The following is a 12,253-nucleotide window of genomic DNA, read 5'->3' as shown; positions in this document are numbered from 1 at the left end:
CTGCTGCTTGGCTATAGAGTCTATAGAGGTACGCGGGGGAGGGGAGCAGACGGCATTAAAGAGTTGTGAGAGAGGGAGATACAGTAAATACTGCAGAGGTTTTGCAGTTTGACTCAGCAGATACTATTCTCAGAGAGAAATGGGGTTGGATGGGGAGAGGGGGAACTGAGTAATGGGATTAGATGGGGAGAGAGGGGGAAATGAGTAATGGGGTTGGATGGGGAGAGAGGGGGAACTGAGTAATGGGGTTAGATGGGGAACTGAGTAATGGGTTTGGATGGGGAGAGAGCGGGATCTGAGAAATGGGGTTGGATGGGGAGAGAGGGGATCTGAGAAATGGGGTTGGATGGGGAGAGAGGGGGAATGGGGTTGGATGGGGAGAGAGGGGGAACTGATAAATGGGGTTGGATGGGGAGAGAGAGAACTGAGAAATCTGGTTGGATGGGGAGAGAGGGGGAACTGAGAAATGGGGAGAGAGGGGGAACTGAGAAATGGTGGTTGGATGGGGAGAGAGGGGAACTGAGAAATGGGGTTGGAAGGGGAGAGAGGGGGAACTGAGAAATGGGGTTGGATGGGGAGAAAGGGGGAACTGAGAAATGAGGTTGGATAGGGAGAGAGGGGGAACTGAGAAATGGGGTTGGATGGGGAGAGAGGGGGAACTGAGAAATGGGGTTGGATGGGGAGAGAGGGGGAACTGAGAAATGAGGTTGGATGGGGAGAGAGAGGGAACTGAGTAATGGGGTTGGATGGGGAGAGAGGGGGAACTGAGTAATGGGGTTAGATGGGGAGAGAGGGGGAAATGAGTAATGGGGTTGGATGGGGAGAGAGGGGGAACTGAGTAATGGGGTTAGATGGGGAACTGAGTAATGGGTTTGGATGGGGAGAGAGGGGGATCTGAGAAATGGGGTTGGATGGGGAGAGAGGGGGAATGGGGTTGGATGGAGAGAGAGGGGGAACTGAGAAATGGGGTTGGATGGGGAGAGAGAGAACTGAGAAATGGGGTTGGATGGGGAGAGAGGGGAACTGAGAAATGGGGAGAGAGGGGGAACTGAGAAATTGTGGTTGGATGGGGAGAGAGGGGGAACTGAGAAATGGGGTTGGAAGGGGAGAGAGGGGGATCTGAGAAATGGGGTTGGATGGGGAGAGAGGGGGAACTGAGAAATGGGGTTGGATGGGGAGAGAGGGGGAACTGAGAAATGGGGTTGGATGGGGAGAGAGATGGAACTGAGAAATTAGGTTGGATGGGGAGAGAGGGGAACTGAGAAATGGGGTTGGATGGGGAGAAAGGGGGGATCTGAGAAATGGGGTTGGATGGGGAGAGGGGGAATGGGGTTGGATGGGGAGAGAGGGGGAACTGAGAAATGGGGTTGGATGGGGAGAGAGAGGGAACTGAGAAATGGGGTTGGATGGGGAGAGAGGGGGAACTGAGAAATGGGGTTGGATGGGGAGAGAGGGGGAACTGAGAAATGGTGGTTGGATGGGGAGAGAAGGGGAATGGGGTTGGATGGGGAGAGAGGGGGAACTGAGAAATGGGGTTGGATGGGGAGAGAGGGGGAACTGAGAAATGGGGTTGGATGGGGAGAGAGGGGGAACTGAGAAATGGGGTTGGATGGGGAGAGAGGGGGAACTGAGAAATTGGGTTGGATGGGGAGAGAGGGGGACTGAGAAATGAGGTTGGATAGGGAGAGAGGGGAACTGAGAAATGGGGTTGGATGGGGAGAGAGGGAACTGAGAAATGGGTTTGGATGGGGAGAGAGGGGAACTGAGAAATGGGGTTGGATGGCGAGAGAGGGGGAACTGAGAAATGAGGTTGGATGGGGAGAGGGGGAACTGAGAAATGGGGTTGGATGGGGAGAGAGGGGGAACTGAGTAATGGGGTTAGATGGGGAGAGAGGGGGAAATGAGTAATGGGGTTGGATGGGGAGAGAGGGGAACTGAGTAATGGGGTTGGATGGGGAACTGAGTAATGGGGTTAGATGGGGAGAGAGGGGGAAATGAGTAATGGGTTTGGATGGGGAGAGAGGGGGAACTGAGAAATGGGGTTGGATGGGGAGAGAGGGGGATCTGAGAAATGGGGTTGGATGGGGAGAGAGGGGGAATGGGGTTGGATGGGGAGAGAGGGGAACTGAGAAATGGGGTTGGATGGGGAGAGAGAGAACTGAGAAATGGGGTTGGATGGGGAGAGAGGGGGAACTGAGAAATGGGGTTGGAAGGGGAGAGAGGGGGAACTGAGAAATGGGGTTGGATGGGGAGAGAGGGGGAACTGAGAAATGGGGTTGGATGGGGAGAGAGAGGGAACTGAGTAATGGGGTTGGATGGGGAGAGATGGAACTGAGAAATTAGGTTGGATGGGGAGAGAGGGGGAACTGAGAAATGGGGTTGGATGGGGAGAAAGTGGGGGATCTGAGAAATGGGGTTGGATGGGGAGAGAGGGGGAATGGGGTTGGATGGGGAGAGAGGGGAACTGAGAAATGGGGTTGGATGGGGAGAGAGGGGGAACTGAGAAATGGGGTTGGATGGGGAGAGAGGGGGAACTGAGAAATGGGGTTGGATGGGGAGAGAGGGGGATCTGAGAAATGGGGTTGGATGGGGAGAGAGGGGAACTGAGAAATCGGGTTGGATGGGGAGAGAGGGGAACTGAGAAATGGGGTTGGATGGGGAGAGGGGGATCTGAGAAATGGGGTTGGATGGGGAGAGAGGGGGAATGGGGTTGGATGGGGAGAGAGGGGAACTGAGAAATGGGATTGGATGGGGAGAGAGGGGGAACTGAGAAATGGGGTTGGATGGGGAGAGAGGGGGGAACTGAGAAATTAGGTTGGATGGGGAGAGAGGGGAACTGAGAAATGGGGTTGGATGGGGACAGAGGGGGAACTGAGAAATGGGGTTGGATGGGGAGAGAGGGAACTGAGAAATGGGGTTGGATGGGGAGAGAGGGGGAACTGAGAAATGGGGTTGGATGGGGAGAGAGGGGGAACTGAGAAATGAGGTTGGATAGGGAGAGAGGGGGAACTGAGAAATGGGGTTGGATGGGGAGAGAGGGGGAACTGAGAAATGGGGTTGGATGGGGAGAGAGGGGGAACTGAGAAATGAGGTTGGATAGGGAGAGGGGGAACTGAGAAATGGGGTTGGATGGGGAGAGAGTGGGAACTGAGAAATGGGGTTGGATGGGGAGAGAGGGGGAACAGAGTAATGGGGTTAGATGGGGAGAGAGGGGGAACTGAGAAATGGGGTTGGATGGGGAGAGAGGGGGAACTGAGTAATGGGGTTAGATGGGGAGAGAGGGGAAATGAGTAATGGGGTTGGATGGGGAGAGAGGGGGAACTGAGAAATGGGGTTGGATGGGGAGAGAGGGGGACTGAGAAATGAGGTTGGATAGGGAGAGAGGGGGAACTGAGAAATGGGGTTGGATGGGGAGAGAGGGGGAACTGAGAAATGAGGTTGGATGGGGAGAGAGAGGGAACTGAGTAATGGGGTTAGATGGGGAGAGAGGGGGAACTGAATAATGGGGTTGGATGGGGAGAGAGGGGGAACTGAGAAATGGGGTGTGATGGGGAGAGAGGGGAACTGAGTAATGGGGTTAGATGGGGAGAGAGGGGGAACTGAGTAATGGGGTTAGATGGGGAGAGAGGGGAAATGAGTAATGGGGTTGGATGGGGAGAGAGGGGGAACCGAGTAATGGGGTTAGATGGGGAGAGAGGGGGAACTGAGAAATGGGGTTGGATGGGGAGAGAGAGGGAACTGAGTAATGGGGTTGGAAGGGGAGAGAGATGGAACTGAGAAATTAGGTTGGATGGGGAGAGAGGGGGAACTGAGAAATGGGGTTGGATGGGGAGAGAGGGGAACTGAGAAATGGGGTTGGATGGGGAGAGAGGGGAACTGAGAAATGGTGGTTGGATGGGGAGAGAGGGGAACTGAAAAATGGGGTTGGATGGGGAGAGAGGGGGATCTGAGAAATGGGGTTGGATGGGGAGAGAGGGGGAACTGAAAAATGGGGTTGGATGGGGAGAGAGGGGGATCTGAGAAATGGGGTTGGATGGGGAGAGAGGGGGAATGGGGTTGGATGGGGAGAGAGGGGGAACTGAGAAATGGGGTTGGATGGGGAGAGAGGGGGAACTGAGAAATGGGGTTGGATGGGGAGAGAGGGGGAACTGAGAAATGGGGTTGGATGGGGAGAGAGGGGGAACTGAGAAATGAGGTTGGATGGGGAGAGAGAGGGAACTGAGAAATGAGGTTGGATGGGGAGAGAGGGGGGACTGAGAAATGGTGGTTGGAACAAAGAAAGAGGTGGGTAATATTCTGTAAAGTCAGAAAAGGAAAACATACAGTTGCCTCTGTATATATTGGGGAAAGAATGTGAGGGAGAAGATATTGCTTGTAAAGGCTTTACATATCAAAGGCTTCTTGTATACGTTTATCCCTTATACACAATATCTTCTCTGAGTACGGTTACATGCACACAATACTGGTATTATTGTGAATAGATTAATATAATAGTTCAATTAAAATGTTTACATGCTCTGCAAGAAGAACGATTTTCCTAATAATCCTGTTTACATGGGTACTGAAATCAGGCTACCTGATGGCTCTTTGATAAACACAGAAAATTGCCAATCAAAATAAACGTTCTACCACATTATTTTTGAGAAGAATATTTGAGTTGAGAATATATTCTGAGTTCGGACAGATTAAGCAGCATGATCATTACCTTGTGCTGGCCACTCAAAAATGTGCAGTATTGTCACAAAAACCAATGCCACAGATGTCAACATTTTTAAGGGAGTGTGCAATTGGCATGCTGACTTGCAGGAATGTCCACCAGAGCTGTTGCCAGAGAATTTAATGTTAATTTCTCTACCATAAGCCGCCTCCAACTGCGTTTTAGAGAATTTGACAGTAGGCCCGACCGGCCTCACAACCACACACCACGTATAACCACGCCAGCCCAGGACCTCCGCATCCGGATCCTTCACCTGCAAGATCCTCTGAGACCAGCCACCCGGACAGCTGTTGAACATGGGACCAACATTTTACATGTTAATTTGACATGTTCAGTATATTTTTTACCACGCATAATGCTGAAATAATCGCTGGAATTGTCACTCTAAACTGGAACTTTTTCGTCATGTAGTCTCACAGCCGCATCTTTTTGCTGTAAAATGGACAATAAAGTTGCATTATATTCCACTGGGCACTCGCAGATTGATTACCAGAGCCAAATAGTTTTAAGTGTTTTTGAGGAAGTTTGGGCTTGTAGTGCAGCATTGCTAACATTGTTTTGACTGTTTACATTCATGAATTTTGTCAATGCTTATACGCTAACTCGTCGCCGTGCAGAAGTAAATCGTGGATTCTGTCACCGTGACCTTCAGACAACTCAGGTAAGGGTAATTCGACCCAAATATAGATCTGACCTGAACTATCCCTTTAAGTGACATTTGAGCTGCTGTCAGGGTGATGGTGACAGAAGGGTGTTGTAAACACCTGAATGATTTAGGTACAAAAAGCAGAACAAAAGCAGAACTCTGCACAGCATCCACGCTCCAAACTCATTTACAGATCAGTGTGATGGTTTCTCTGGAGCTCAGTGTGATGGTTTCTCTGGAGCTCAGTGTGGTGGTTTCTCTGGAGCTCAGTGTGGTGGTTTCTCTGGAGCTCAGTGTGATGGTTTCTCTGGAGCTCAGTGTGGTGGTTGTGTCTCCACTGGAATACTTAGGTCAGCCTGACATCAAGGTACAGCATGTTACTCTAACTTACTACCTCTACATCACAGCAGCACTGTCAGTCACCAAACAAGGGACCACTTCTTAACATGCAGTCAGCTCCTCACAGGTCTAGGAACAGAGCAACAGGGAGGGGACAACAACAGCACTAGCACCTTTTCAAAGGTCTGAGAACAGTGGGAGAGTGTCAGTGAGTTTAGAATAACAGCAGCAGCAACTTTTCACAGGTCTAGGAACAGTGGGAGAGCATTGGGGAGGGAACAACAGGGCCAGCCCTAGGCATAAGCAGCATAAGCTACCGCTTAATGTCCCACACTTTTTTTTTGGTGGGGGCGGGATTCAGTCGTGGTCTCAACTTACTTTTGAGAGTTTGAATAGTAGAATACACAAGGTGCAGTTTATAAATTTGGTTGTGCATCAGCAGTTTTTCTCTTGTACTTGTCAGTCACTCAATTAGCCCATGTCAGCGAAGATTTTTTAGATTGGTAAGTTAGTCTAGCCAGCTATCAAAAATGTGTACTAATCATGGTCAAATTATCGACTGGGCATGTAGGGCACATGCCCAGGGGCCCTGACCTCCAGGGGGCCCCCATTGATTTAGTTAGTCACTCTCTCTCAGATATCATAACATAGCTTAAGTCATAGCACAATGTGTAGAATTGCAGGAAATGAACTCACTTTTTTTTTCTCTGCACCTTCAAGAGTGGGGCCACTAAATTGTTTTCCTGCTAGGTGGGGGGGGGCAACACATTTTCACTTAGGGCCCACAAAATGGTAGGGTCGGCCCTGGGGATCAACAACAATAGAAATAGAATTAACAACAGCAACAGCAGAAGCTTTTCACCGCTCTGAGATCAGTAGCACAGCATGTGGGGAAGGAAAGTTGGGAACACTGGCTGGGTTTGTAATTGGAGGCTGACCGGGGGGGGAGTGACAGTGTCATCAGATCCGCTCCAGGAGTTTGGCAAACACGGCGTATCTGCAGCCGACTGTGATGCCAAATAAACGGCCGCTGCTTTCATCTGCATGGCCCGGTGTGTATAGCGGTTAGAGAGAGAGAGAACGAGAGAGCGAAAGAACGAGAGAGAGCGAGAGAGACTGTCATCTCATTATCAGATCCTGGAGATGAGTCAGCCATGGAGAGACGGGATGACCGTTGACCTTGTCTACACACACACACACACACACACTGTCAGTCGCACACACACATCCACAGTGAAGTATAAGTACCCGGGACCCGTGAGTCAGCCGTCTTACACACATGCAAACACATCACACGCACTCTGTTGACCTGCAACCTATAAACGCACACTGCCAAACTTGCACAGACCCTTAAGGTCGAATAGAAGAGGGTAGATCTGCTGGTGTAGCGTTGTTCAGCTGTGCGTCGTCCAAAAACATCCTCCCTGCGCCTCAGATCCCTGGCAACAGCAGCCTTGATGTACTGTGTGTGTGAGTGAAAAGAGAGAAGTGTATACAAGAGAGAAGTAGAAACATACAGGGAGCGAAGCCAATAGTTATTGATACAGCAAGCGGGGGACTTGTAAAGGTGAAAGAAAGAATGGGATGGAGAGAAAAGGAAGGAGAAAAAGAGACTAGGTGAATATAAACCATGACCTTCACTGGGACAATGGACAGAAAACAGGAATTTCCCCTCTTCTGCTCTTTCCTGCCCAGGTTATTTCTGGCCTTGACCTATGGGGATACACATCTATACACACGACACACACACTTAATACTCTTCAAAACAACTGACCGAGATTAAACCCAGCAGTACGTGGTGTGTATAGCCTACTTTAAGTACTATCATAGTTGTATTCTAATGTAAAAGGAAATACAAAAATCTAAATCTAAATCACAGAGCAGGGGCAATAGACAAGGTTTTTCCCTTTGAACCAACCGAAGCCTTCAGATAAACTGAATGAACAAACAGACCGTATTCGTTAATGAAGAAGAGTAATATCTAAGAGTAATTTGCTAACTGTGTATTATTTCATTATGTCAAGGCAGTTCTGTAAAAATACATTTTGAATTCCGCCACGTTTTAAGTGCTTTTTAACAAACTAAATACCATCCCTGGCCACCGTTAGCTGTGTGTGTGTGTGTGTGTGTGTGTGTGTGTGTGTGTGTGTGTGTGTGTGTCGATATGAGACCCTCCATGGCCAGTTTGATTAATGACTTGAGGAAAACAGGCTGTGTGGCATCATAACAACAACAATTAAAAAAGCAATTTCCCAGAAGCCTTGTGTGTCCCCAAGCGACAGTGAGAGAGTGGTGGAGTTGGTTTTTATCTTTTCCAGAATAAACGGAGCGAGAGGGGGGGCAGAGAGACAGAGAGAGACTTTAGAGAAGAACAGTGGTTTGGAAAAAGGAAAAAGAGAAAAAGCATTTGGTGGAAAAGCAATTTTTTTGTATAGAGGGTTGAAGGAACGATTGAGAAAATACAACATAGAGAGTTTAATGGTGTGGCTAAAAATGAGCAAAGAGATTAGGTGTCCATGGAGAGAGAACAGGAGGGATGGTTAGAATGAGAGATGGGGAAAAAACGAGGTTGCGAGAAAAAGGCGTGTCTGTGGAGATTACAGAAACAAACTTAAGAATGACAGGAAAAACGGCTTCTGCCAGAAACACCCTTTTGCTGAAGAGAATTGTCAGTTTGTCTTAGACAGTGGAGCTTTCTAAATGTTTCATATCGAGTCCTCACATTCAGGTTTTTCCTCTCAAGGTGCTGCTGAGGTAAACATTGAACGGTAAACTTGAGCGAATGGCTCTCTGAAAGCCCGTTATGACAGTCCAGAAGTCCAAATCTGCTTTTTTATGAGTTATGCTTCTGTTTTCATGTCACCCTGCTATTTTGTGTCAGACAGACAGGCTTCATTGTCTCGTAAGTGGGGGTGCGGATCGAGGCCCTCACTCAGTAGCATTGGCTCTATGGGAGATTGTGTGGTTGGTGTGGAAACTGGAGGTCTTTCATCTACCTGTCAGTCACGCGGAGCACTTCATTACGTTGTGAAGGGGGTGATGATGAAATGTATGAGCCGTTTTCCATGCCTGGAGAAAAGCAGTTACGCTTTGCTCATTTGTTTTGTTCTCCGTCTGCCTTCCAGTCAGTTTAAGCTCAGTTAAAGAGTCGTATTTGTCACCATTTCTTAGCTAGTTCTCATTCGGTATGGACAAAATGTGGTTTATATATAGGCTAGCATATTGAGTTTTAGATATCTCGCTTTGAACAAGATCAGCATCAGATACATGGACAGTGGACATACACACACACACTCATATTGCGCTCCACATTCCAAGTAGCCTAGATCACTCATCATGTATTTATCACTTTGTTTTATGTGCTGTTCAGTAAGTGGTTAGCAAATAGATCTGAGCTATTTGGCAGAATGGCCAATTCAGACATGGATTAGCCCAGAGGAGAGCAACAAAAAAAGATTTCCCTCCCAAAATTAGGGTCAATAATTGATTTAGCTCCTTCCAGCAAGTACTTTGCAGCTATTTACGTCAGCAACAAACACGCAGAAAACCTCTCTGTTGTCTCCTGGGGAGTATTTGTCACAAACAGCAGGGGACAAAGCTCTTTCCCATAATGCATTTGGATTATTTCTCTGCAACACCACCGCCACCCTCCTCCCTCTGTCACTCATCTCCACCATTGGCCTAATTATAGTCATGAATTAAGCATTGTTTGGCAAACGGAAAGTAGAAACCTTTTCAGGGAGAGACGCTCACCACTTCTTAAATGTCACCGTCTCGTCTCCCCCTGCAGTAGTTGGGTCGGGCTGTACCGTAGGGACGGGATAGGGAGTCTGTCCCATTTACGCCACTCTCAGTCCTTACTGTCGTGCTGCACAAACCCAGTTCGATTTTATGGGGACGCACAAACGTATTTTCTGGGGACACTTAATATTATATGGACATTACTGTGACATTTGACATCATTTGGAGTGTCATAGTTTAGTTGTGTCTCACTTTCATGTAAGCATTGGGCCAACAAATAAACAGCCAAAGGTGTTTTTAGAACTTTTCGGTTGTTACCAAGCGGATCATATTCTAGTTAGGTATACAATGAGTTAATACAGTAGATGCTCCATTGTTCTACCTTGAGTTATCCCGCAGGAATAAGGGCATTGTAATGTATAGTTGCTCTGGATGCATTTTTAATTTTTAATTTATTAGCTCTCTGATGGTCGTTTTCCCATGCATGTCATTTAGCAGACGCTCTTATCCAGAGCGGCTTACAGTAGTGACTTCATACATTTTCGTATTTATTCGTACCGGTCCCCCAGGAAGAGTAGCTGATGCTTTTGCAGCGGCTAATGGGGATCCTAATGAATACCAAAATACCAACCCACAACGCCGGCGCTGCAAGGGCCAACTGAGCCACACAGGACCATGATTCATGGCCTAATGTTCTCTCTTTCTATGTTTTCCTCTCTTCCAGAAAGTTCTCTCCAAAGGCCAGTTTTGAGACTGGACGGTGATGATGTCCATGCAAAGTAAGTATTTTGTTGAAGACTCACGGGCATCGTTTAATCTGCAAAGAACCATCCTTGATGAGCCAAAGTTTGGAGCACGGTGCTGCTGTACCCTAGAAACACACTGGCAAGCGTCCGCGGAGTGGCTGAGCATAAATATAGTGTCTTGAGGGAAACAACTGGCTCTCAGTCTCACACTATTTTTCCGTATCCACCCTGTCACAAGGTTAATCCAGGGTCTAGGATTGGGAAAAGTGATAATTAGACGCTATGTCACTCTTCCAACTTGTCCTCTCTCTCTCTCTCTCTCTCTCTCTCTCTCTCTCTACCTCTCTACCTCTCTTCGCCCACTTCTCTCTCTTTCTTTCGCTCTCACTTCTCTCTCTCCCTCTCCTCCCAGTGAACGAGGCAGAGAGCTCGGTGAAGGTGGCCGAGTGGCAGCAGACATACTACGCCCACGACTCCGGCATCCAATCAGGCGCCACCACCGTGCGAGATGACGAGGGCACAGAGTACAGCACCAAGAAGTATGCCGTCACCACCACGTTGGTGGAAAACCCTACAGGTATAAGTTCTCTCTATCTCTCTCTCCCTTTCTCTCATTTTCCCACTTCCCCCTTTCTCTTCCCATCCCCCCCTTTCTCTCTCATTCCATTGTTCCCTCTCGCTCTACTTCTCTTTCAGTCTCTCTACATCTCCTTCTCTTTCTGTACAAATAGGTCAACACTTACTCATTCAATGCCATAATCATGCTGTGATTCACTCACTCGCTCATAGGCCATCACATACGTACACGGGCCAGTTTGGACTGGCTTCATGTCTTAAAATAGGCATGGTTCTTCTGAAAAACTAGGGACTCACTGACTAGGGCCTAGAACCTCTTTCAAAATATCACTAGTTTGAAACACTATCTATGGATAAATCTATCCACGTATCCGTTGATCTCCCCTCTCTCCTCCCTCTCTCATCCCTCTCTCATCCTTCTCTCATCCCTCTCTACCTCCAGAGGTGGAGGCCCAGTACACCCTGACGCGGGCCCAGCGGGTGAGAGCGGCCATGTTCCCAGAGACCCTGGTGGAGGGCGAGGCGGTGCTGTCCACTCAGACTGACCCGGGTCAGCAGACCAACGTCCAGCGACTAGCTGAGCCCTCGCAGCTCCTCAAGACCGCCATCGTCCACCTCATTAACTACCAGGATGACGCCGAGCTGGCCACTCGCGCCGTGCCCGAGCTCACCAAGCTGCTGGCCGACGATGATGCGGTAACTAACATCGAAGAGTTAAAAAAAAAAAAACGTTGTTATAAATCCCATTTTCACAAAGCACAGACGTTCACACATGAATGCATTAAACAACACTATATCCAACGTGCTCCTATTAAAAACAATCTGAACCTTCAATCAATATTAAGAGGTTAGTGGTGCAGCTAATTAGAAGTGGAAAAAGTACTCAAGTAAAATTCTCTATCAAGATATCTTGATAGAAAATGACTCAAGTAAAAGTGAAAGTCACCCAGTAAAATACTACTTGAGTAAAAGTCTACACGTATTTGCTTTTAAATATACTTAAGTATCAAAAGTAAATGTAGTTGATAAAATGTAAGTCAAGGGTCACACTCCAACAATCAGACATCATTTACAAACAAAGCATTTGTGTTTAGTGAGTCTGCCAGATCAGAGACAGTAGGGATGACCTGAGATGTTCTCTTGATACGTGTGCAAATTGGACCATTTCCTGGGAAAATGTATGGAGTAAAAAGTATCTAATTTTATTTAGGAATGTAGTGAAGTATAATAAAAAGTTGTCAAAAATATAAATAGTAAAGTACAGATACCCCCAAAAACTACTTAAGCAGTACTTTAAAGTATTTTTACTTACAGTTTTTCTCAGTCGCTTTGGTGCATTTTTCACATCATCCCTAACATGTGCAAAATAATAAGTGCATTTCTCAGAACATTTTGTACAAACTGCAATATACAATATATATGTTTCTAAAGCTAGTCAGTCACTAAAAATCCATAGTACATCTCCCAAAAGCAAATATTCATGCCAAT

General features: G+C 47.7%; 1 protein-coding gene across 3 annotated transcripts in view; it reads left to right on the top strand.

Annotated features, from left to right (window-relative positions):
- Positions 1-12,253, top strand: part of LOC115110189 (junction plakoglobin-like) — a 67,865-nt gene that overhangs the window by 29,899 nt on the left and 25,713 nt on the right. For all 3 annotated transcript variants that reach the window (XM_029635620.2, XM_065010043.1, XM_065010042.1), the window contains exons 2-4: positions 10,168-10,222; positions 10,602-10,766; positions 11,208-11,461. In XM_029635620.2, the coding sequence (XP_029491480.1) occupies positions 10,207-10,222; positions 10,602-10,766; positions 11,208-11,461 (435 nt within the window). In that variant the 5' untranslated portion in view covers positions 10,168-10,206. The remainder of the gene's footprint in view (positions 1-10,167; positions 10,223-10,601; positions 10,767-11,207; positions 11,462-12,253) is intronic.

Source organism: Oncorhynchus nerka, linkage group LG26 (genome assembly GCF_034236695.1).
Source record: "Oncorhynchus nerka isolate Pitt River linkage group LG26, Oner_Uvic_2.0, whole genome shotgun sequence".
NCBI lineage: Eukaryota > Metazoa > Chordata > Actinopteri > Salmoniformes > Salmonidae > Oncorhynchus > Oncorhynchus nerka.
The sequence above is the reverse complement of the archived record's forward strand: the minus strand, read 5'-3'. Positions and strand labels throughout refer to the sequence as shown.